Source organism: Somniosus microcephalus, chromosome 3 (genome assembly GCF_052327205.1).
Source record: "Somniosus microcephalus isolate GS21.2 chromosome 3, FLI_Smic_1.0, whole genome shotgun sequence".
In the NCBI taxonomy this organism is placed as follows: domain Eukaryota; kingdom Metazoa; phylum Chordata; class Chondrichthyes; order Squaliformes; family Somniosidae; genus Somniosus; species Somniosus microcephalus.
In genome coordinates, this window is record NC_140989.1 from 296,871,976 (window position 1) to 296,897,894 (window position 25,919).

The 25,919-nt window shown below is 45.3% G+C and overlaps 1 protein-coding gene across 3 annotated transcripts; it reads left to right on the plus strand.

Moving 5' to 3' along the window:
- The first annotated feature begins 10,779 nt into the window (after positions 1 to 10,779).
- magoh (mago homolog, exon junction complex subunit) lies at positions 10,780 to 22,067 on the plus strand. Of its 3 annotated transcripts, none has more exons than XM_085982796.1 (5): positions 10,780 to 10,860; positions 17,796 to 17,854; positions 18,027 to 18,137; positions 21,052 to 21,134; positions 21,688 to 22,067. In XM_085982796.1, the coding sequence occupies exons 2-5, from the start codon at positions 17,840 to 17,842 to the stop codon at positions 21,785 to 21,787; spliced, it is 309 nt and encodes a 102-aa protein (XP_085838922.1). In that variant the 5' UTR covers positions 10,780 to 10,860; positions 17,796 to 17,839; the 3' UTR covers positions 21,788 to 22,067. The 3 variants fall into 3 exon arrangements, with proteins under 3 accessions (XP_085838922.1, XP_085838921.1, XP_085838920.1); XM_085982795.1 differs by having other exon boundaries at positions 10,859 to 10,895; XM_085982794.1 differs by lacking the exon at positions 10,780 to 10,860 and adding an exon at positions 10,867 to 10,991.
- The last annotated feature ends 3,852 nt before the right edge of the window (positions 22,068 to 25,919 follow it).

Here is a 25,919-nt window from a genome sequence, read left to right on the forward strand (position 1 = left end):
CTGGGCAGTTCAGCCCTGACCTCCGAATAGTAAAGACCTGTTAAAGTTATTCTTGTGGTCTGTGTCCAGTGATTTATAATACGCATAACTGGGACACACAGACTTAACAACTCCCGTTTCCCATTCGCCTTCCCCTGCCCAGACATGACCAGCGCCACGGTCATTAAATGCCTCAACAGCCTGTTCTGCCTGTTCGATATGCCGAGCTACATCCATACGGATAGGGGGGCGTCCTTCATGAGTGAAGAGCTACGTCAGTACATGCTGTCCAGGGGGATCGCCACGAGCCGTACCACCAGCTACAACCCCCAGGGTAACGGCCAGGTGGAGCGAGAGAACGGAACAGTATGGAAAGCAGTCACTCTAGCTCTAAGGACCAAGGGCCTCCCTATCTCCCGCTGGCAGGAAGTCCTCCCAGAGGTGCTCCATTCGATATGGTCGCTATTGTGTACTGCCACTAAAGCCACGCCTCATGAACGAATGTTTGTCTTTCCCCGGAAATCCACCTCAGGCGTATCCATGCCGTCGTGGCTCTCCGCCCCAGGTCCAGTATTTGTACGAAGGCATGTGAGGGGCCACAAGATGGACCCTCTCGTGGAGTCAGTGCACCTACTCCACGCCAACCCCCAATACGCGTATGTCCGGCACGCCGACGGAAGGGAGGACACCGTGTCCATAAAAGACGTCGCCCCAGCCGGTAACGACAACAACCACGACAACAACAGCAACAACGATCACAGCAACTCTTACCCACCCACTATCCTTTCATCACCCCCGGAAGAACATCGACCAACGGTGCCCCCACCAACTACCCCTTCAACAACCCTGGTGGCGCCCCCGGCAGAGACCCAGGAGGCCACCGGTGACACCCAGCCGACACCCGCGGCACCACAACAGCTACGTCGGTCACAGAGGACTATCAAACCCCCGAACAGACTAAATCTGTAGAAGGGGTGAATGTGATGAAATATGCCATTCATCAGGCACTCTGTATTCTCTGTGTTTGATTGTGCCTGTGACTGTGACAAGCAGGGGAGTTTAGTTTCAGTTTCATTTCCTTACCTGTATTGTATTGTGTGTAGGGCTCCGCCCATACCTGGCCCCTACTTAAGCAGGCCCCAGCGTGTCTCACAGGCAGTACAGCAGATCTCTGGATGAGAGACACTTCTCCACTGTGTATTACTTTCTGAGTTAATAAAAGCCTTGCTTTACTCCGTTAACGTTGAGTCTTGGATTCATTGAGGCACATCAGACGGCATGACATCATCACGCGGAGTACAGGAAAGAAGCCCTAGTACAGTTAACAGATACATTAAAAGTGCAGCCCCCAGCTGTACTACATTGCTGTAAAAGGAATTATATACTGATGTAATAAAAAGTCTCACACATCAAGGAACTTTAAAGTAAGCTTTAAACAACTTATAATTATACTATGTACAAGAGCGGACTTCACCATGCCTCTAGGAGAAGCCCTTTTACTATACTGAGCAGTTCAGTATTTATACTAGTCCAAACACAGGAAGTGACATATGCACAGGAAGTGATGTATGCACAGAGTTCACAGTTCACAGTTCACAGGAAGTGATGTGCACATAACTTCCTCCGGAAGTTATTTATTATTATTACATTCTTCCCTCCTGCGAGATTAGAAGGCTGTGGTCTTCCTTTTATTCCGCAGCCGCCGAACGAGGAAGAGTCGCACCCGTTTGGGTTCCCGTCGTAGAGGGTCACTGATCCGCTTGCATGCTGTTGGCCATTGGTCAGAGTCTGTGTGGCCTGGATTACCCTGTGAAGGGTCGGGAGATCATGGCTTCGTGTACGAGCCCCAATAGGTGCAGAGTCGGTCTGTCTCTGTTCAGAGGGAGGTGCAGAGCTGGTCCGTGGCGGATCAGTACTTTGGTGCGCGGTACTAGGAGGGTCGCAACTTTGAGTATGGGGTTCTACCGGCACCAAGCTAGTTGGTGTCAGATCAGGATCCTGGAGAGGGGTACCCGGTAGGTTCCAAGAGGCTCCTGGTAAAATACCATCACTCGATGTCCCACTAGGTCCTGGTGGGCAGGGAGCCAGATCCCGTAGTGATACGGTAGATTCTCGGCCGTCGGGATATCGTATGTATGCATAGGTGGGGTTGGCATCGGTTAGTTCGACCTCATCTACGAAAGGGTCATTTTTAGACGTCCGAACGTATCTTTGGAGTAGTACAGGTCCAGGAGTAGTTAGCCATGATGGGAGGGATGTCCCATAAGATGAGCGACGCTGGAATCCAAAGAACCGCTCATGAGGTGTAGTATTTGTGGCCGTAGAAAGAAGGGACCGTATAGAGTGCAATGCATCCGGAAGCACTGCTTCCCATTGCTGGTTTGGTAGGCCCCAAGATCTTAAAGCAAGATGTACGGAATTCCAGATGATACCATTATACCTCGCTACCTGCCCATTTCCGATGGGATGATATGGCGTCGTTTTGCTTGTAGCAATTCCCCGTTCTGAGAGGTAGTCCTTGCGTTCCCTTGACATAAAGGATGGACCCCGATCTGAGTGAATGTAAGCCGCCATGCCACAGAGAGAAAATACTTGCTCGAGGCAGCAGATTACTGTGGACGCCAGCATATTGGAGCAGGGGAAGGCAAACAGAAAACGTGAATATTCATCAATCATGGTGAGCAAATATGTGTTCCGAGTTGAAGAGGGCACTGGGCCCTTAAAATTGATGCTAAGTCGTTGCATCGGTTGGGTTGCGTGTATGAGCATACCATCTGAGGGGCGGAAGAACTGAGGTTTTAATTCTGCACAAAGCCGGCATTCTGAGCACATTTTCTTTACATCTCCAATAGAAAAAGGGAGATTCCGTGATCGTACAAAATGTAGCATGCGCGTAACGCCAGGATGACACAATCCATTATGGACATCTATGAGAGTAGAGGACGACATAGTGGAGCAGAATGCTCGTGTGAGGGTATCCGGGGCCACATTCTCCTTGCCAGGTCGATAGTGAATGGTGTAACCAAAAGAGGCCAGTTCCATCCTCCAAAGCTGTATTTTATTATTCTTAATTTTGGTTCGTTTTCGATTATCGAGCATGAAGGCGACTGATCGCTGGTCCGTGATTAATGTAAAGTGTTGGCGAGCTAGGAAATGGTTCCACTTCCGTACTGCCTCTATGATGGCTGTGGCTTCCTTCTCAACTGGAGGATAATGTAGCTCGGCACCTTGTAAGGTCCTAGACATAAATGCTACAGGACGACCTTCCTGATTTAGAGTAGCCAAGATCGCCACCTCCGAGGCATCACATTCGACTATGAAAGGGAGATTCTCATCGATGGAGTGAAGAGCCGCTTTCTCCAACTGTTTTTTGAGAAGGTTAAAGGCTGCAACAGCCGCTGTTTCCAATGGAAATGATCTAGCATGCAGCAAGGGTTGGATTTTGTCTGAAAAATGAGGAATCCATTTAGCGTAGTATGCAAACAGACTGAGAGCCCGACGTAAAGAAGCCGGATTCTTAGGTGACGGGAGCTCTTGGAGCGGGCGAAGTCTTTCTGGGTCTGGCTTAATGATACCATTGCCTACGCAGTAGCCAAGGATGTTGATGGTCGGTTGCGACTCAACAGATTTAGATTCATTCAAAGTTAAGTTACGGTGATGGAGAGCATCCCGAAATTTTTGGAGGTTGGCGTCGTGTTCCTGTTGATCGTGACCTGCAATAGTAATGTTATCAAGATAGGGAAAAGTGTCCCTTAAATTTTCCTGCTTAACCAGGCCATCCATTGCCCGTTGGAAGACAGCCACTCCATTAGTAACCCCGAATGGGAGGCGACGAAATTGGTACAGCCGTCCATTAGCCTCAAAGGCCGTGTACTGCTTATCTGAGACCTTCAAGGGTACCTGATGATAGGCACTTTTCAAATCGTAAGTTGAGGACACTTTGTATTCGGCCAGTTTATTAACCGAATCATCAATGCGTGGCAATGGGTAGGCATCCAAGTCAGTATATTGATTGATGGTTTGCGAATAATCAATGCATAGTCGTTGTTTGTGAGGTTTTAGAGGGTTCTTGACGATGACGATTTGAGCCCGCCAGGGCGACGAACATGGTTCGATGATATCCTCTGCTAAAAGTCGTGAGATTTCAGCCTCAATAAAAGATTGGTCTTCCTGACTAAAGCGCTGCGATTTCGTTATTATTGGTTTGCATCGAGGAGGAATACTGGCAAATAATGAGGGTTCATCAAGTGAAGCTGCTGATAATGCACAAAACGGTAATTTAGACAGTATATTAGAAATAGTAAGTCCAGGTTTGGATCCGCCGAACTCAATGGTGAGTTTCTTATGCTGTTTTTGAAAATCCAGCCCTAAGATGAGATCACTACATAAGTCCTTGAGCACCGAAAGTCAGGTGGAGAGATACATGCGACCATTAAGTGTCATATCAATAATACAAGAGCCGGAGATTCTGGTATTAAGTGATGACTGAGCCATCGCAATTGCCTGGTCCGATGGGAAGATATGTAGTTTCAATTTCGCAACAATCTGTTCTCTAATGAAACTATCAGTACTTCCTGAGTCAATTAAGGCATCTAAGGTATGCCCATTAACTGAAACTTTTGTAGCTGCATGAAACAGGTTCTGTGGGCAAGCAGCTGTAATTGGTGTGGTTGCACAGAGAGTGGCTGAAACTCTAGGTGTGCTTCTTCGGGAGAGAGCTCGAGAGGAAGCTTGATAGGTCCTAGCCGGAGCATCTTGATAGGCCCTAATTGGGGCAGTTCAGTAGGCCTTAGCTGGATAGGCCCTCGCAGAGGCTCTTGATTGGCAAACTTTTGCAAAGTGTCCCTTTTTATCGCAATGACTGCAGATCGCATTGCAAGCAGGGCAGAATTTCCTAGGGTGAAAAGAATCTCCACAAAAGAAGCATTCCTTCCTAGATTGCCAAGAGGCTGCTAAAGTGGGGTCATCCTCCTCTTCTTCATCCTAATTATCATCTGGATTAGATTCCTCCATGATAGGGTTCACCTGAGACCACTTGAATCGTCTGGTTGCAGTTACAGCAGCAGATCGAGATCTGGGCAGCTGATAGAGGTCTGCATTTTTCTTTGCCAAATCCAGAGAACAAGCCAGGTCAAAAGCCTTTTGTAGCTCAAGTGTTTTACTTTCTAGCAGACGCTGGTGTATAAATGGAGAGGCAATCCCGCAGATGAAAGCATCACGAATAATTTCTTCGCGGTACAGCTCAGCCGAGGCTGCCTGAAAGTTACAATCTACGCTGAACCTGCGAAGTTCTTGAAGGAATTCATTAATCAATTCCCCTGGCCCTTGTCGGGCTGTGGCCAGTAGATGTCTAGCATAGGCCTCATTTGCGGTCTTGGCATATAGTTTTTTAAGTGCCCGGATCACCTCATCGTAATTATCCCATTCATCAACATATTCAAACACTGTTGGGGTCACATAGTTGATAAGTATCCTCAGTTTAGTAGGAGCATCCGCTTTACATTCATCAAGAAAATTCTCAAAAGTACGGTACCAATGCTTCCATACCCTGCCAGCTGCTGGTGCGTTTGGGTCCAAGTCCAGACAAGTAGGTTTAAGGATGTTTTCCATGATGGGTGGTTCCCTGGATCCTTAACTCCGAGTTTGCCCGAAGGTCTAGTATTTGTGAGTGTAAATACTAAGTTGTTTAAATTGATGTAATAAAAAGTCTCACACATCAAGGAACTTTAAAGTAAGCTTTAAACAACTTATAATTATACTATGTACAAGAGCAGACTTCACCATGCCTCTAGGAGAAGCCCTTTTACTATACTGAGCAGTTCAGTATTTATACTAGTCCAAACACAGGAAGTGACGTATGCACAGGAAGTGATGTATGCACAGAGTTCACAGTTCACAGTTCACAGGAAGTGATGTGCACATAACTTCCTCCGGAAGTTATTTATTATTATTACATATACAATTGTCCATAATCCTCTAGTGGTTCCACCACAGCGCCTTGATTTCAAAATTCTCATCCTTGTTTTCAAATCCCTCCATAGCCTCGCCCCTTCCTATCTCTGTAATCTCCTTCAGCCCCACAACCTCCCGAGATATCTGTGCTCCTCTAATTCTGCCCTCTTGAGGATCCCTGATTATAATCGCTCAACCTTTGGTGGTCGTGCCATCTGTTGCCTAGGTCCTAAGCTCTGGAATTCCCTGCCTAAACCTGTCTGCCTCACTACCTCTCTTTCCTCATTTAAGACGCTCCTTAAAACCTACCTCTTTGGCCAAGCTTTTGGTCACCTGCCCTAATTTCTCCTTATGTGGATCGGTGTCAAATTTTTTTGTCTTAAAATACTCCTGTGCAGCGCCTTGGGACGTTTTACTATGTTAAAGGCGCTATATAAATACAAGTTGATGTTGTTGTTGTTTTGAAATTCCAGATATTCACTCCTTAGAATTTGAGATGGTAGGTAAGTGTTTTTTGGAGTGCAGTTTATAATAGGATGACAAAAATTGAGATAAGCCTTTGAAAAGGCTCAAAGGACATCTCAACTCATTAACAGTCTTTGTCACAACTGAAAGTGGGTTGGGGGTGGTGGTGGGGTGAGGGGAGGACTAAGAAATGGCATGCAGAAATGAAGGGAAAGGAATTCCAAGATCCAAGGTATAGACATACGTCTACAGGCAAGTAAAGGAGCAGCCAGGCACCCAACCCACCCAACCTCAGCATTTGGTGCCTGAAATGAAGGTTGCCCTCTCAGCCACTCCACAGCACCCTCCCCATAGGTCAGCACTGCAGCAAGGTGGTGGGGCCAAGTTACTGGCTGCAGCTGACCATTATGCCCTGTGGATTTGCCGGTTCATTGCTGCACTGTAGCTCCGGGTGTCCTTGCAACAGGTGGCACAGCTCTGTATCTGGCTCTCTGATGACCATGTGTCGACAGTTCCCTGTGGTCATTGCAGGCAAGTGTGCCAGGACCTATAGATATTGATAGTGGGTGCAGCCAATCAAAGAATCTAGGGTCACCCTAGAATGCCTTATTTTCTGCAGTGCCACTGAAAGCATGAGAGTGGTGTACTTCTGAGATTAGTCAAGCCTTTACATATGTTAGGTGTCAGTGGGTCTGCTGAACTAAAATATCCCTTGAGAATAGGAGCCATTGCAAGCAATAATCATTCACTAAAATGAGGTCTGTCTGCAGGTGTGGTTCTCAACAGTTGGACACAGATGACTTCTCGTGCAGACTGACCTGTGTAGGATCTCCTTTGTTGCTCCACCACTTCTTCCAAATACCTCAGATAGAGGATTCCCATTGGGAAACCCGTTGGTGCCAATATTGATGCTGGGGACAAGCAAAAAAGGAAGTAGGCTCATGAGAACAAAGTGTCAGCAGTTTTTTTTAAATTGTAACAAGTGAACAAAATGCCGAAATACACTGAACTAATGTGTTTCCACCATTAACTTCCATATACTTATCTAAGAAATGGTGTGCAGAATATCTACGGCTCTAAGTTAATGGCCCGGATATTCCGATCCCTATGCGTGGGTACGCGCTGTGCACCCACCCGTAGGGACATCGGAAATGCTGGTTTCAGGCATGCACAGCGCATGCGCTGAAAACCGGCATTTCCGATCTGTCAAGAATGCTCTTGACAGATCGGACGCCTGCCCTGGAGAAGGGCCTCTGTGGGTGGCGATTTCCGCTTTCTGGAAACCCTCCGCCCGCAGAAAAGCCTTAGAATTCTTACGCCTGGTAAAAGCAGACGTAAGGCCTGCTTTTACCAGGACAAGAGTTGAAAAAAGTTTTTTTTTAAATTTCAGTCATTTATCATTTAAAAATACATTAAAAAAAGGTAAGTTTATTTTTAACCCTGTAAAAAACTTTAATTATTTTTTTCAAAAAATTTAATTTTTGTTTAAAATATTTAATTTATTGTAATTTCAACAAATTTAAAAAGGTGATTTAAAAAAAAAAATTATTTAAAGTTTTACTATGTTTTTTCATTGATCTCCATTCATATATTTGACAGGTCTATCTGTCAAGTGTATGAAGGGAGATTCCCTTCTTTGATTGGCTCCCCATGGCCCACGTGATCCCAGGGACGCTTGTGAACCGCATGCGCCCCGGGATACGTAGGCTCTGCGCACTTGGAGTTGGAGAGGCCCATGAGCGGAAGTGTCCGGACCTCAGGAGCCCTCAGGTAAGTGCGTAGATTTTTACCAGATCAGAGGCCTCCGCACGCAGGAAGCCTCCGATCGAAAAATACGGGCCTGTAGGAATCGACAGATCCCTAACTGAAGTACTGAGGTCGAGTCAGTCCGATAATAAAAGGAAGTTTAATGTAAACTAGAGAACAAACAATGGCATGCAGGAGAAACAATCAACAGGTCTTTTCTTAATGCTGGCTTCACGAGGTCTGAACTGGGAACCTCCCAGTCTGACGTCATGACATCATCACGTTTCCCGCCGTTCGGGACGTCACGTGACCCACGTGATGACGTCATCGCGCTGGTTCTGGGACTTACCCAGAATGGGCTATTTACATACAGAAAACCAACCTAGGTGTTGTAGCACTCTGTTAAAGGCAGTTATAGTTATACAGGAGTCCCTTGGTGGCTTTGCCACATGCGCCCCCCCCAGAAGTGTCTTTAACCTCAAAAATCAATCGCAGCGGAGGTCGGACAAGCCTGTTCGAATGACTCCGATATTCCCGGAATCTCCAACCGCCATCGTAGACGCGAAACCGGCCTCGGGGTCATTCTTCCATTCACGCAGTCGGTGCTGTTGCTTTCTCGGTGCATTTGGCACGAAACTACATGGAGGACGGCAGCATCTGGCTTTTGGACCGAAATGGGCGTGGTAGTAGCAGAGACCGGATGGTGGAGGCGCCGAGGCGGGGTTCTTCGGGGCAGGACGCTTCGAGGTGGCGCAGTACTGCTGCATCGCCGCATAAATGGTGTTGGCTTCGGCCGCGAGCGCTACACCGTCCGTAGCCTCCGACCTGGCGAGGGCTGCTTGCACCTGCTCGGGGAGCTGGCTCAGGAACAGTTCCCGAAACAGAAAACACTGCGGCTCAGAACCGAGGAGCGTGAGCATCTGGCTCATCAACTCAGATGGCTTGGCGTCGCCTAACCCGGGCAGTGTGAGTAAACGTCGCGCGCACTCCGCTTTCGTGAGGCCGAAAACCTGCATTAGTCGCGCCTTAAGCGTATCATACTTGTTATCTATGGGCGGGGTCTCCAGCAGACTGATGATCCTCGAAGCCGTCGAGCTGTCCAGTGCGGAGACCACATAAAGATAACGGGTCTGATCCAGCACAATGTTCCGAAGCTGGAACTGAGCCTCTGCTTGGACGAACCAGGAGGCCGCCTGTTGTTCCCAAAATTGAGGGAGCTTGAAGGTTGCTGCAGTAACATCCATCGTTTTGTTCTGCGCGTCCTCCGCGAAAATCGTCCGTGAAGCTTCGGGGTCACCAATGTAGGAATCGACAGATCCATAACTGAAGTACTGAGGTCGAGTCAGTCCGATAATAAAAGGAAGTTTAATGTAAACTAGAGAACAAACAATGGCATGCAGGAGAAACAATCAACAGGTCTTTTCTTAATGCTGGCTTCACGAGGTCTGAACTGGGAACCTCCCAGTCTGACGTCATGACGTTTCCCGCCGTTCGGGACATCACATGACCCACATGATGACGTCATCGCGCTGGTTCTGGGACTTACCCAGAATGGGCTATTTACATACAGAAAACCAACCTAGGTGTTGTAGCACTCTGTTAAAGGCAGTTATACAGTTATACAGGAGTCCCTTGGTGGCTTTGCCACAGGCCATTATATAATTGAGCTCCACCAGTTTCAGACCTAACAGATCAATGCACACTTTTCCTGTCAGGATTTGTGACTGAAAATTGTGTAACCCCAATTGGAAAATACGTCTGCGATGGGCACTTTATGGGCTTAAGTTACACTTAATGGTGACTTTTAGCAGATCTGTAACACCTCTAAAAGGGAGAGATATTTAGCAGCCATCACACAAAGAATAGAGAGAGATTAAGATAATAAAGTGAGCTGCCCTGTTTGACTCATGAAGAATTATAATCAATTATTGTGTCCTTAAAATTTAATTTATTTTGAAATAAAAGCAGAAAATGCTGGAAATACACAACAGGTTGATCAGCAGCTATTCTGGCCTCTTGCGCATCCCAAATTTTCTTCGCTCAACCATTGCTGACTGTGCCTTCAGCTCCCTAGGCCTTAAACTCTGTAATTCCCTCCCTAAACCTCTCCGCCTCTTCTCCTTTAAGACGCTTCTTAAAACCTACCAAGCTTTTAGTCACTTGTCCTAATATCCCCTTATGTAACCCATGTCAAATTTTGTTCGATAATCGCTCCTGTAAAGTGCCTTGGGAAGTTTTACTATGTTAAAGGCGTTATGTAAATGCAAGTTGTTGTTATAAAGAGTAAAGCCAAGTTATGACATGTTGGGTGTGTACCCCTCATCAGAATTAAGCTTCAGTTGTGACGAAATGTACGCTTGTCTTTTTTTTTGCTTTTACTGCAGATTTTCAGCATTTGCGCCAAAAACGCCAAGGGGAGCAGATTTTAACTTTCACCGCTGGACGATAAACCCGCTCGATTTTCCTTTCCATTGACTTGAATGGAATCTTCCCCCCAATAATTATTTGAGTAGGTTTCCAATCTGTATCATTGCTGCTGATTTTAATCCTCGCTGCCTAACTTCCCCCAATACTGACAGCTACTGGCTTCCAACAACAGCACAGACTTGGCTTATTTTTGGAAGGGCAGAACTGGATTGGAGCGAAGCCGCTGTGCAAGCCGGGTGGCCTGTGACATCAGACGTCGGCGCGCGTAGCGTGACGCAGTGCGCGTTTGACGTGAGGACTACAGATGCGGCGGGGCGGTAGCAGCGGTGGGGCTATGTCGAGTGATTTCTATCTCCGCTATTATGTGGGGCACAAGGGCAAGTTTGGCCACGAGTTCCTGGAGTTTGAGTTCAGGCCGGACGGTAAGAGATGAGTGGAGTTCCCGGAGCAGCCGAGCCCGCTGGGTGGCGGGGCCCTGAATGAAGGAGTAGGCCCAGGCACCAGCCTCGGGTCCCAACCTCCACCCGGCACCAGCACCCCAGGCTCCAGCCTTCACCCGGCACCAGCACCCCAGGCTGCCTCAGGCCCCAGCACCAACCTACGCCCCAGGCCGCACGCGGCTTCTGCATTGGCGACTGAGTCTGCAGCAGGAGCCCTCCCGTACAGCGTGGCGAATAACACCCTGGCTGTAAATGGCAGCCTCCTTGTTAGTCCTGCACACAGTCTACTCAGAAACAGGCATTTCTTCACTGGTACACTCCGCATCAGGAGGTTCCTAAAGCAGCATCTAAACCCCCCACACACCCTGCTACGTTTGCTTACTAAACAATGACAATTCATCGGTGATGCATTTTGGCAGAAGGAACAGGGAGAGGCAATATACACTTAATGGCACAGTTTTAAAGAGTGTGCAGGGAAAGAGGGACCTGGGAGTTAATGTGCATAGGTCCCTGAAGGTGACAGGACATATTGAGAAGAAAGTGGTTAACAAAGCATATGGGATCTTGGGCTTCATAAATAAGTGGTATTGAGTACAAAAGTAGAGAAGTTATGCTGAATCTTTATAAAGCACTGGTTAGGCCACAACTGGAGTATTGCGTCCAGTTCTGGTCACCACACTTTAGGAAGGATGTGAAGGCTCAAGAGGGTGTAGAGGAGATTTACCATAAGGGTTCCGGGGATGGGGTGAATCTTAGCTACAAGGACAGGTTGGAGAAGCTGGATTTGTTTTTATTAGAGCAAAGGAAGTTGAGGGGTGATTTGATAGAGGTGTACAAGATTATGACGGGTTTGGATAGGCTAGACAGGGAAAGGCTGTTCCCACTAGTTGATGGTACAAGGACTAGGGGACACAGATTTAAGGTTTTGGGCAAGAGATACAGGGGGGGATGTGAGGAAAAACTTTTTTACACAGCGAGTGGTAATGACCTGGAATTTGCTGCCGACGGATGTGGTGGAAGCAGACACACTCAATGTTTTCAGGGGGAGACTGGATAGGCACTTGAGGGAAATAAAGTTGAGGGCTACGGGGATAGAGCGGGGGAATGGGACTGACTGGATTGCTCTGCAGAGAGCTGGCACGGACTCAATGGGCCGAATGGCCTCCTTTTGTGCCGTTATGACTCTATGGCTGTGAAGTCCTGAGAATGTGAAACATGGTATAGTGTTTTTTTTTTCCTGCTGGCAGTTTTACATAGAATTTACAGCACAGAAACAGGCCATTTGGCCCATCTGGTGTTTATGTTCCACATGAACTTCCTCCCACCACTCCTCATTCGTCCCTATCAGAATATCCTTCTACAGTATTCCTTTCACCCTCGTGTGTTTATCCAGTTTTCCCTTAAATGCATCTATGTTGGCCCGAATTTTGTGGTGGAATCCAGAACTTGCAGTCTGTCAATATATGCGTTGACAGGCCATCCGCACGGCCCACAAAAAACCAATTGCTGGCGCAGAGTTGGGCTATTTGCCCATTGACTGGTCAGCAATTGCGTACGGAAATGTTATGGTTGATGCAAACAAGTACAGGGCCTGTTTGCATCAGCGTAAGGGGCTACCTCAGGCATGATTTAAACATTTTCATCTCGGAAATTGTACACGTACACTGTCAAATGAGTTTGCAATGTTTTGGCAAATAAGTGTTTTTAAGGACGTTGAAAATTATCAAAAAATATATTTTTTAGTGAAGTTGGTGAAATGAAGCTAATTAGAAATTAAATTCCAATCCGGCAAATTAAAATTAAATCTGATTATGGGATTCCCTTTGGAAATGCTTAAAATTGAATTCTGTTTTGTGATTGGAGGACCAGGTCCACGTGATCCCAGGTACGCTTCCGCACCGCCTGCGTCCCTGGGATTTGTGGGCCATTAGGCTGCCCTCTGCCTCGCAGCGTCCGACCGCTAGTTTACGCAGGAGGGCCGCCATCAGGTAGGTTTGTATTCCTTTCGCAGGTCAGTACGCCTCCCAACTGCAATTTCTGGCCCATTATTCACTTGAGCTACCCTTGGGGTAGTGAGTTCCACATTCTAACCACACTTGGGTAAAGATGTTTCTTCTGAATTCCCTATTGGATTTTTTAGTGATTATCTTGTATCAATGACCCCTAGTTTTGGTTTCCCCTTCACATGGATTAAATTTCCCTTTACTGGGTGTACTACTCCATTCTATACACAGTTTGCAAGCTCTTGTTTGGCTCTTGGTCTGATAATGCCTCGATTTTAAAACACTCATCCTTGTTTTCAGATGCCTTGCCCCACCCTATCTCTAATTTGCTCCAGCCGAATAACCCACCTTTCATGACCACCAGGCGTCTCAAAGCGCTTTACAGCCAATGAAGTACTTTTGAAGTGTAGTCACTGTTGTAATGTGGGAAACCCGTCACTCAGCAAGGTCCCACAAACAGCAATGTGATAATGACCTGACCAGATGATCTGTTTTTGTTATGTTGGTTGAGGGATAAATATTGGCCAGGACACCGGGGATAACTCCCATACATGAGAGGGCAGACAAGACCTCAGTTTTCACTCCTCGAATTCTGCCATCTTGCGTATCCCTGATTTTAATTGCTCCACCATTGGCGGCCGTGTCTTCAGCTGCCTAGGCCCTAAGGTCTGGAATTCCCTCCCTAAACCCCTCTAACTCTCCTTTCAGACGCTCGTTAAAACCTACCTCTTTGACCTATCCTAATATCTCCTTATGTGGCTCGGTGTCAAATTTTGTTTGATAACCTTCCTGTTAAGCGCCTTGGGGCGTTTTACTACGTTAAAGATGCTATATAAATGCAAGTTGTCCTTTTGCTGGCAGTGTGTGTATATACAGAACAAAATCTAAAAAGTTACTCGAGCACACCTTTATTGCATACCTAACACATACCTCGCAGGAAATAATTACAACAGCTCCCCTCCCAACTGACCAGCAAAGCCAACCCGGAGGAAATTAACCCACTCTTCCCACCCTGCCCCTTAATTGTTATGTAAAAGTATTCTGCTTTTAGGTCTGGAAAGCATTTGGAATAATATGCAACTTTTCAAGGTGGTGCAGTATCACTTCTGGGCAGAAAACTTGAAACATTCTACGTAGCCTGCAGGGGAAATCGGCTATAAGATGCAGCAGTTTCCTTCCTTAGCCAAACAAGAGTTTTGTTTTTGATAACTTATCCATCTAACAGTTATGTTGTTGATAGTGGAACAAAAAGTACCTAATGATGGTGTGGAGCAAAATTGAATGTTATTTTCTTGGGCTTGATATATGCCTGCAGACTTGGGTGAATAGTAAGAAGTGCTGGGCAACAGTTAACTTTGGGATCCAATCCTAAGACTGTAATACAGTGTAAATCAGTGGTATAAAACACAATACAGCTTGGGCCATTGGTGGCCCTCAGCAGACTGCTTTGTTTCTGGGCCTTATTTCTGTTGGACATTGCCAGAGCTGGAATTCAGCCTTCCTCCTTCCTCATAATTGTAATGAATTATCTGTTCTACAATCAGTTTCTTCCTTCCTGTGAGGACGTGGCCTGTACTGTAATGAGGAGCTCCTCTTCTTACTTCTTAGGCAGTCCCTCGGAACCGAGGATGACTTGCTTCCACATTAAAATTGAGTTCTCAGGTGACTGATGAGTCCAATGCGGGACCTACAGTCTCGGTCACAGGTGGGGCAGACGGTGGTTGAAGGGGCGGGTGGGTGGGGTGCTTGGGTTGACGTGCGCTCCTTCCGTTGTTTGCGCTTAGCTTCCGCTTGCTCCCGGCGGAGAGACTCGAGGTGTTCGGCGCCTTCCCGGATGCTTCTCCTCCACTTTGTGCGGTCTTGGGCCAGGGATTCCCAGGTGTCGGTGGGGATGTTACACTTTTTCAAGGAGGCTTTGAGTATGTCCTTGAAGCGTTTCCTCTGCCCACCTGGGGCTCCCTTGCTGTGCCAAAGCTCTGAGTAGAGCGCTTGTTCTGGGAGTATCGTTTTGGGCATGCGGACAATGTGACCCGTCCATCGGAGCTGATTGAGCGTGGTCAAAGCTTCAATGCTGGGGATGTTGGCCTGAGCAAGAACACTGACGGTGTGCCTATCCTGCCAATGGATTTGCAGGATCTTGCGGAGGCAGCGTTGGTGGTACCTCTCCGGTGCTTTGAGGTGCCTGCTGTACATGGTCCATGTCTCTGAGGCATACAGCAGAGTGGGTATCACTGCTGCCCTGTAGACCATGAGCTTAGTGCCGGGTTTGAGGTCCTGGTCTTCAAACACTCCCTCAAGCGACCGAAGGCTGCACTGGCACACTGAAGGTGGTGTTGGACTTCGTCGTCGACGTCTGCCCTTGTTGACAGTAGGCTCCCGAGGTATGGAAAGTGGTCCACGTTGTCCAAGGCCTTGTCGTGGATTTTGATAATCGGGGGGGCAGCACTGTGTGGCGGGGGCAGGTTGGTAGAGGACCTTTGTCTTACGGATGTTTAGTGTAAGGCCCATGCTCTCGTACGCTTCAGTGAAGGTGTTGACGATGGTTTGGAGTTCGACCTCCAAGTGAGCGCAGACGCAAGCGTCGTATGCAAACTGTAATTCGACGACAGAGGATGGGACGACCTTGGATCTGGACTGGAGGTGACGGAGGTTGAAGTTTCCCGTTTGTTCTGTAAGTTAGCTCCACTCCAGTGAAGAGCTTACTGAGGGTGAGATGGAGCATTGCAGCAAGGAAGATCGAGAAGAGCGTTGGTGCAATGATACAGCCTTGCTTTACCCCGGTGCCTACGTGAATTGTGTGTCTGTGGTGGAACCGTTGGTCAGGATCACGGCTTGCATGTCGTCGTGAAGCAGGCGGAGGATAGTGACAAACTTTTGAGGGCAGCCGAATTTGAGGAGGACACTCCATAATCCTTCACGGTTGACAGTGTCGAAGGCCTTTGTGAGATCAAAGAAGGCCATGTACAGTGGTTGGTGCTGTTCCCTGCATTTCTCTTGTAATTGACGTGCGGTGAAGATCATGTCCATTGTGCCCCTTAGTGGGCGGAATCCGCATTGCGACTCTGGGAGGAGCTCTTCTGCCACTGGGAGAAGGCGATTGAGGAGGATTCTTGCGATGACTTTCCCTGTGGCAGATAGCAGGGAAACTCCTCTACCGCAATCGGACTTGTCACCTTGAAGATGGTCGCAATTACGGCATCTCTGAGGAGCTCGCTGTCATGGGCGCTAAATATGTTCCATTTCTCTGCAGTGAAGGGTGATGGAGCCCTGGTGAGATGACCCTCGAGGAAGATGTTGCTTCGAATTGAAATTTTTTGACGAAACCTTAGTCAATAACTGTGCTGAAAGTGGATGTTGTGTATTTAATGGACAGTAAATGCATTTGTGAAATTTGCTGTTAAATCAAAACATAAATGTACTCAAATTAGCATGGCACATTACGTGAACTTGCTAACGGTGCCTTCAGGAAGGAGTTGCCAACTGTTGGTAATCTCATAGGAAGCTGTCTGACCAGAGAGAAAACTAGTCATTGTTTTTGGCAGAGTTTATTTTGAGGGGTGTTAATTTCTTGTTCCCAGGCGTCTTTTTTTGTAGCTATATGTTATGTATGTAAATCATCTATAAGCCATTATGAAGATGACCAAAATGTTGTTTATTGGTATGTATACCCTGCTTAAACAAAAGAAGGTTTCCTTACAGTACCTGTTAATTTATTACCTTTGCTGTCCCTAAAATCACCTGGATAACTGGTTTGGAATCAGGTCTTCAAATATTCCAGCAATCCTGGCGTGCAGCTTCTTTATCAGACAAGGATTGGGTGAGTTAGCACTGGCAGCTAGACATTGTTGCAGTGCAATCTTACTGATGTTTTTATCATTTTACAGTAAGGTCCTGTGTGTTGCTCCCTCTCAGACCATTAGGACAGTGAATAGTCAAACCATGCAGACCAGGAGTTCCCAGGCTGCATATTTTCTGCCTAAGGCTTTTAAGATAAAATTGTAGCATAGTTACCTTCTATCAGCAGGATCCATTCTCCATTTTTTTATTTTATACTGATACCTGAATGGATGCATGACAGGATTGCTTGACTATTTGAATCCCTGCTTTTGGCTGAGTTAGCTCAACCAGACAGCAAGTTGCAGTTCTTTTCAGTACCCTTGGGTTAGGGAAGGTAAAAGTCAATGTTCCCGCTCATCGTTTCTATTCAGCTACCCCTGCAGAAAAGTGTGTTTACGTACACATTGTGTACGGACAGGGTCAGGCTTGGCTGTGATGCCCCTGTGGTCAAATAGTTTGCTGACATTCACTGTCCTGGCTTACATGTGAAAGATGCGTCCTTGAGAAAGATGGGTAACCGGCAACACTGGAACATTCCGCCAGGAAGGAGTAAATACCTTCAGGAGAGGAGGGAGAAAATTGGTGGGAAGGAGAGGGAGAAAAAAATGGATTGGAATTTCAGCAATTCATAGCCTTCAGGGCTAACTACTTCAACAATTTTCACTTTTTTGCTGCAGGAACTACATGCTTCAGGATTCACCGTTTAAATTAAACCCATCACTGGCATAAGCATTATCTAGCATCAGAATCTATTTTTTGAAACCTAATTTTTCAGCATTGATAGCCCAGAAATGTGCTGCTGTCTTCAATAGAGGGGTGAATGTTATAGGGATTGGAGAAAGGGACTTGATATAAGAAGATAACAAGTGAGTTGTTACCTGGGATTATATTTTTAATGCCTTTAGCCAATGATAAGAATCAAACAGATTTCTTATTTGATTGACAGGTAAACTCAGATACGCAAACAACAGCAATTACAAAAATGACGTGATGATTAGGAAGGAGGTAAGCGTGCTTGAAACTTTGTGAGTTGGAGAAAATTTAGATAGTAAAATGGCTTCGATTCTGAGATTCTGAGATTGGATTTAATTTAAACTTGACAAAAGCTTGTTTTGTAATTTATACAATTTTATATTTTCTTGTGACATACCTGTTGGTACTTGTATAACTGTTATAGGCATATGTCCACAAAAGTGTGATGGAAGAGCTAAAACGAATCATAGAAGACAGCGAGATCACAAAGGAAGATGATGCTTTGTGGCCCCCACCTGACCGAGTAGGGCGACAGGTCAGTATTTTTCCCTTTTTTTCGTAAACTCAAAAGCACACATACCAGAGAATATGGTTTGAAAGTAACAATCCATCGCTTGGCAACTGTTCTCGAGCTCACCAGAAAACATGAGGATCGATTCCACTTAACAAAAGCTGACGAAACCTTGGGTGAAACAGATAGTCTGTGCATTGTACTGTGTTATGAGAGATTTTTTAATACAATATTTTCCTTCCCTAAAGGCGCTAACCCACATTGAAATACACTTCTATGGGGACCCACGTGACCATTTTTCACGTTAGACTAGTGTTGTCCAATAGAAATTGGTGACTAACCACACGTGTGGCTACGGCAACACCGCTTTCGTCACTTGCATTCATCTTTGTACAAGACACCTTGCTTACACTCACACATAGAGTTAAATGTATTTCACGTGAATATTTACTTAATATCTATCACCATTCAGTGTGAAACTTCGTAGCAGTATTTCTGTTAGATCAAAGTTTGGAATTCTGGCATGGATTTATTGGACACTGCACATCTTAATGCAGCTTAGTGCAGTTTTTGTCCAGCAGTAATTTAACTTCATCAGTGATTGATGAGAATGTTCAGTCACATTAATTTTACCAACAAATGCACAAAAAGGTTATAGTACATGTGTACACCGTGCTAAAATGAGTATTGAGATCACATGCCCAATGAAAGTGTCTATTAATTTAAAACATTTTAAAATTAATTCATGGGATGTGGGCGTCACTGGCAAGGCTAGCATTTATTGCCTATCTCTAATTGCCCTTGAGAAGGTGGTGGTGAGTCACCTTCTTGAACCACTGCAGTCTGTGAGGTTAAGGTACTCCCACAGTGCTGTTAGGGAGGGGGTTCCAGGATTTTGACCCAGTGATGATGAAGGAACGGCGACATATTTCCAAGTCAGGATGGTGTGTGACTTGAAGGTGATGGTGTTCCCATGCGCCTGCTGCCCTTGTCCTTCTAGGTGGTAGCGGTCGCGGGTTTGGGAGGTGCTGTCTAAGGGCCCTTGGTGAGTTGCTGCAGTGCATCTTGTAGATGGTACACACTGCAGCCACGGTGGAGTGAGTGAATGTTTAAGATGGTGGGTGGGGTGCCAATCAAGCGGGCTGCTTTGTCTTGGATGGCGTCGAGCTTCTTGAATGTTGGAGCTGCACTCATCCAGGCAAGTGGAGAGTATTCCATCACACTCCTGACTTGTGCCTTGTAGATGGTGGAAAGGCTTTGGGGAGTCAGGAGGTGAGACACTCGTCACCTCTGACCTGCTCTTGTAGCCAAGGTATTCATGTGGCTGGTCTAGTTAAGTTTCTGGTCAACAGTGACACCCCCCCCCCCCCCCCCCAAGGATGCTGATGGGGGATTTGGCGATGGTAATGCCGTTGAATGCCATGGGGAGGTGGCTACACACTCTCTTGTTGGAGATGGTCATTGCCTGGCACAAGTGGTGCGAAAGTTATTTGCCACTTAGCCCAAGTTGAATATTGTCCAGGTCTTGCTGCAGGCGGACATGGACTGCTTCATTATCTGAGGAGTTGCAAATGGAACTGAACAATGTTCCCGTTAAGCTGCGCAGGCCGCTTGCCGGCTTTATAATAGAAAACCGCGCATGCTTGGAAATTTAAAGGGGCCGTGCACCCCAGAAAAAATTAGAGGGAACATTGGAACTGAACACTCTGCAATCATCAGTGAACATCTCCACTTCTGACCTTATGATCGAGGGAAGGTCATTGATGAAGCAGGTGAAGATGGTTGTCCCAGGACACTGCCCTGAGGAACTCCTGTAGTGATGTCCTGGGGCTGAGATGATTGGCCTCCAACAACCACAACCACCTTCCTTTGTGCTAGGTATGTCTCCAGCCAGTGGAGAGTTTTCCCCCAATTCCCATTGACTTCAATTTTACTAGGGCCCCTTGAAGACACATTTGGTCAAGGGTAGTCACTTTCACCTCACCTCTGGAATTCAGCTCTTTTGTCCATGTTTGGACCAAGGCTGTAATGAGTTGGGAGCCGAGTGGTCCTGGCGGAACACAAACTGAATATTGGTGAGGAAGTGCCGCTTCATAGCACTGTTGACGACACCTTCCGCCACTTTGCTTATGATTGAGAGTAACAATGTTCCCACTAATTTTTATTGCGTGTGCTTCTTTTATCGTCTAGCAGTTCCTATGCTACTTACCCAGGTTGGGGGCGGTGGGGGGAAGGTGACAGTCAAGGCCAAACCTGACCCACCTGACATTCATATATGCACGCTTTCCAATTGCATAGTGAGCAGATGCAGGAGCCCTGTCATGGCCAGATCATTGTATTTGAAATGCTGGTGAGGGATAATTGTTGGCCAGGATGTTAGGAGAGCTCTTCCACTTTTTGAATAGTGCCATAGGATCTTTTACGTCCACCTGTGGGGGCATACACTTCCTCGGTTTAATGTCTCATCTGAAAGATGGTGTGTCCAACAATGCAGCGCTCACTCAGCGGCAACATTCCCGCTAATCTGCGCAGCTGTCTGGCGGTCTCGCGCAGGCCGCTCAACGGCTTTTCAATGGGAGATTTTGCACATGGGTAAAAAATTTAATGGACCGCACACCCAGAAGAAATTGTGGGGAACATTGTACTGAAGAGTCAGCCTAGATTATATGCTCAGGTTTCTGGAGGGGGGCTTGGTTTCTACATCTTCTGACTAAACCTAGCTAATGCCTGTAGCCTCCATCAGCAGTTATTGGGTAGGGTGTTGAAAGCTGGTGAATGATTAATTGTGATGGAATTAACAGAATTTGTCTAAAATCTGCAATCAATTATCAGAAGAAGTCAGTACACAATATTGAAAGTAATTTCATATTTTGTGCTTGATTGTGGAACCTCCTTAAATGCATGCAAATAATCCTCTTTCATATTTTGTTCATAACAGGAGCTGGAAATAGTAATAGGAGATGAACATATTTCATTTACAACATCTAAGATTGGGTCTCTAATTGATGTAAACCAATCCAAGTAAGTGTAACGTTGGTAAGAGTGGAAAAGCTACAAAAAATTCAGCAGTGGAGAACAATATATTGCTGTACTGATTGGTCCTATATTTTGGGTTAAACCATATTCTTGTAAAAGTAAAGTGCCTATACCTGTGATAGCCAGTGTGACAGTTGGGCTGCCACAATTAGTGTCACCATCTCTGCGCTGGAGATGATAAAAATGAGCTTAGAATCCTTCTCTTGATCACTATCCATTGGCACGCTGGATAATCCATGTCTGGAGACAGGTTTGGGCTTGCTGATTAAGTTCCGATCCACGAAGAATGGCCACTTTAAGGTACTGGAAAAAAGTCCAGTGCCTCTGGAAATGCATGCCAGAGTGAGTGGGTGTTTATTTGGGGGAAGGAGACATATTCTGTTTGGAGAAAAAAATCAAAATGTGAAGACTTAAAATATATATGTTCTACTTCTGTGCAGGGCATCTGTTAGATAGAAATCTGGCTAATTTGTTTTAAACTATTGTAATTCTAATTGCTGTGCCTTTTCTAAATGGAAAAAAACATGTTTACATCTAGGGATCCAGAGGGTCTGCGAGTATTCTACTACCTGGTCCAGGACTTGAAATGTCTAGTTTTCAGCCTCATTGGGTTGCACTTCAAGATCAAGCCTATCTAGGAGTTTGGTGTTCACACAAGGATGATGGATTTGGGGATGGATCGGATGCGGGAGGGGAAGAGATGGGAGGGCAAGAATTGGCTTGGGCTCAGAGTATGTGTTACAGCATCTAACTTTGTCTAATGTGGATTGTGGATTTGGTAATTTTTTATGTGAATATATAACAATTCCATCTTGTTTATAAACTATTTGAATTTTGTTTTTATATTAAAATAAACCTCATTGGATAAATTTGTGTGGTTTGCTGCTGGAATTTCTCTATTAAAAAGGTAACAAAGAATATGCAAATGGTGTTGCCATTTCCTAATGTATCCATATCACCAAATGACCATCTGGTTATACATTTAAATAAAAGCTGTAATACTAATAGTGTAATGAGACATAGAGAGCAAACCAACATTTATTGCTTTAAATGTTTTGCTGTATCTAGAAAGCAAATGCCTGCTTTTTGGCACTTAATATTTTCTACTAACCATGTGCTGTAAATGTCTTGTCAGTTTCATGGTAAACCAGTAAGAAGCCAAATTAAGGCTTTGTTGCTGTTTTAACAGCAGGCAATAAATTGAAGGTTTGTTATTTATAGAAAGCTCCTGGTTCCAGGTGTTTATTGTGAATAACTAGCACTTCTCGGGTACACTGACCTCCAGCTGTGGCTTCAATAAATGAAGCTGCTTTACTACGATGGCAGAGGAGCTGCCACTTCCAGAGTGACAACAGTAATGTGACTGGATTCTTTACCAAGGTAGTGACTGGTGGGCTCTCGTTCTTTGCCTAGAAGATGGTGGGAATAATTAAAACTCTTGAAGGGATTTATTTTAATTAGTTAATTTTCCTTAAGTTTTTTTTCTCTTTAGTGGCTTCACATGGGACCATAATTGAATCCGTTTGGGAGATAAAATTATTGAAGCCAAGGGGGAAAAATTTTCATCAACTTGGGTCTCAGATGAATCACTCGCATTGTGTAAAGGTATCCGCTTGAGTACATCTATAGCTGGTTTATATTTTTCCCTCCTGGAGACAGGTTTGGGCTTGCTAATTAAGTTTAGACATATCACCAGGAGCGGATGGGATGCATCCTAGGATACTGAGGGAATTGAGAGCGGAAATCGCAGAGGTGCTGGCCATAATATTCCCATCCTCCATAGATACGGGGGTGGGGGTGCTGGAGAATTGCAAATGTTACACCCTTGTTCAAAAAGGGTGTAAAGATAAACCCAGCAACTACAGGCCAGTCAGTTTAACCTCGGTAGTGGGGAAGCTTTTAGAAACTAATCAGGGACAAAATTAACAATCACTTGGATAGGCGTGGATTACTTAAGGAAAGCCAGCACGGATTTGTTAAAGGCAAATCGTGTTTAACCAACTTGATCGAGTTTTTTGATGAGGTAACAGAGGGTTGTTGAGGGTGATGCAGTCGACGTGTACAGAACATGGATTTCCAAAAGGCGTTCGACAAAGTTGCCACATAATAGGCTTGCCAGCAGAGTTGAAGCCCATGGAAAAAAGGGTAAGTGGCAGCATGGATGTGAAATTGGCTAAGTGACAGCAAACAGAGAGTAGTGGTGAATGGTTGTTTTTTGGACTGGAGGAAGGTTTACAGTGGTGTTCCCCAGGGGTCGGTTCTAGGACCACTGCTTTTCTTGATATAAATGACTTGGGTATGGGTGTACAGATTTGCAGGTGACCCAAAACTTGGAAGTATAGTGAACAGTAAGGAGGGAAGTGATAGACTTCAGGAAGACATAGACAGGCTGGTGAAATGGGTGGACACGTGGCAGATGAAATTTAACGCAGAAAAGTGTGAAGTGTTACTTTTTGGTAGGAAGAATGAGGAGAGGACATATAAACTAAATGGTACAATCCTAAAGGGGGTGCATGAACAGAGAGACCTGGGGGTATGTGTGCACAAATAGTTGAAGGTGGCAGGACAGGTTGAGAAAGCAGTTAAAAAGGCTTATGGGATCCTGGGCTTCATAAATAGAGGTATAGAGTGCAAAAGTGTGGACATTATGATGAACCTGTATAAAACACTGGTTTGGTCCTAACTGGAGTGCTGTGTCCAATTCTGGTCACCACACTTTAGCAAGGATGTGAAGGCCTTAGAGAAGGTGCAGAAAAGATTTACGAGAATGATTTCAGGAATGAGGGATTTCAGTTACATTGATAGACTGGAGAAGCTGGGGTTGTTCTGCTTAGAGCAGAGGAGATTTGATAGAGGTGTTCAAAATCATGAGGGGTCTGGACAGAGTAGAGAGAGAGAAACTGTTCCCATTGGCAGAAGGGTCGAGAACCAGAGAACACAGATTTAAGGTGATTGGCAAAAGAACCAAAGGCGACGTAAGAAAAAACTTTTTTATGCAGCGAGTGGTTAAGATCTGGAATGCACTGCCTGAAAAAGTGGTGGAGGCAGACTCAATCTTACCTTTCAAAAGGGAGTTGGATAAGTATCTGAAGGGGAAAAAATTGCAAGGCTATGGGAGAGGGCAGGGGAGTAGGACTAGCTGAGATTCGGCATGGGCTCAACCATTCTATGATTCTAATTGAGACAGAAGGAGTGAGGCAAAGGAAACCTCAGCTGCTTTCACTAAATTTAAAGTAATGCAGATGCCTTTAGATAATGATTTTAATTTAAAAATTGAAAGATAGGGATTGTGTGCTGTTTTTGTAATGGCTCAAGCCACTGCACATTTTACCAGTTCTATCTAGCTGAAAGATTTCTTGAATTTACTTTTTTTGTTCTGTACCTAATGCCATAGGAGCTAATTTATACAACAATTATTTATATAGTGCCTTTAACGTAGAACATTAAAAGGGTCGCATGTTGCTTCACAGGAGCATAATCAAACAAAATTTGACATCGAACAATACAAATAAATTGTGCTCATTTGTTTGACGTTTTCTGTTCTTTTGACTGGACTATGAGAGTCACCTCGGACTGGTTTATATAAATGGATATAGATATGGTGGACATGATGTTTTTAATACAGTGCTCAAAGCACTGCAACATTATCCATTTTTTCCAACCGTGACCATTAGTGCACATCATGATGTTGGGTTCGGCTCCACCATAAATGGATATAGAGTTTAGACAAAAAATGTTATATAGAATGAAACTTGATTCTTTTCCCTGAACAACACCGCCATTCATTTATATAACTATATTAAAAAAGAAATGTAGCTTCAATTGTACATCTGTTTTATCTTCTAATTTAATATAGTATACCACAAGCTGTTCCAGAAAACTAGTTTTACCTCTAGAATTGCTCAGAGATAATACATTAGTAGTTTTTAAATGCTTAAATAGTTGAGAAATTGATCAGTCTCTAATACTTAAGCTGATAAAAGTTTGGAAGGCGTGCCAAAGAAGGTTGGCTCCATATTGAATACAAGATGATCGTTAGTAACTGTATACGTGTGAATTGGATATAATCCTGGATATTAAAAAGGGATTAATGGTAGGGCGATATGTTTGACTCTTAACTGTGCAGGATTTGATTTTCCTATATGGTGCTGAATTCTTAATCTGCAATCCAGCTGTGGGGAGGGTGAATCATGGGCCACTACTTAACATTGCCTAGTCGTTGGCGGAGAGTAAAGCTCGCAGGTGCTGGTCTGTGCAATAGCTGAAGGTAGTGTACGGCCTGGGGAAAATAGGACAGGGCAATAGGGGCACAGCAGTCCTCATGGGTGACTTTAATCTACATATAGATTGGGCTAACCAAATTAGTAACAATACTGTGGAGGAGGAATTCCTGGAGTGTTTACGGGATGGTTTCCTGGACCAATATGTCGAGGAACCAACCAGAGATCAGGCCATCTTAGACTGGGTATTATGTAACGAGAAAGGATTAATTAGCAATCTTGTTGTACGAGGCCCCCCGGGTCAGAGCGATCATAATATGATCAAATTCTTCATTAAGATGGAGAATGAAGTAGTTGACTCAGACTAGGGTCCTGAATTTAAATAAAGGAAACTACGATGGTCTAAGGCACGAGTTGGGTAGGATTGATTGGGTTGACGGTGGATAGGTAATGGTAAACATTCAAAGACCGCATGGATGAACTACAGAATTTGTTCATCCCAGTTTGGCATAAAAATAAAACAAAAATGGTGACTCAACCGTGGCTAACA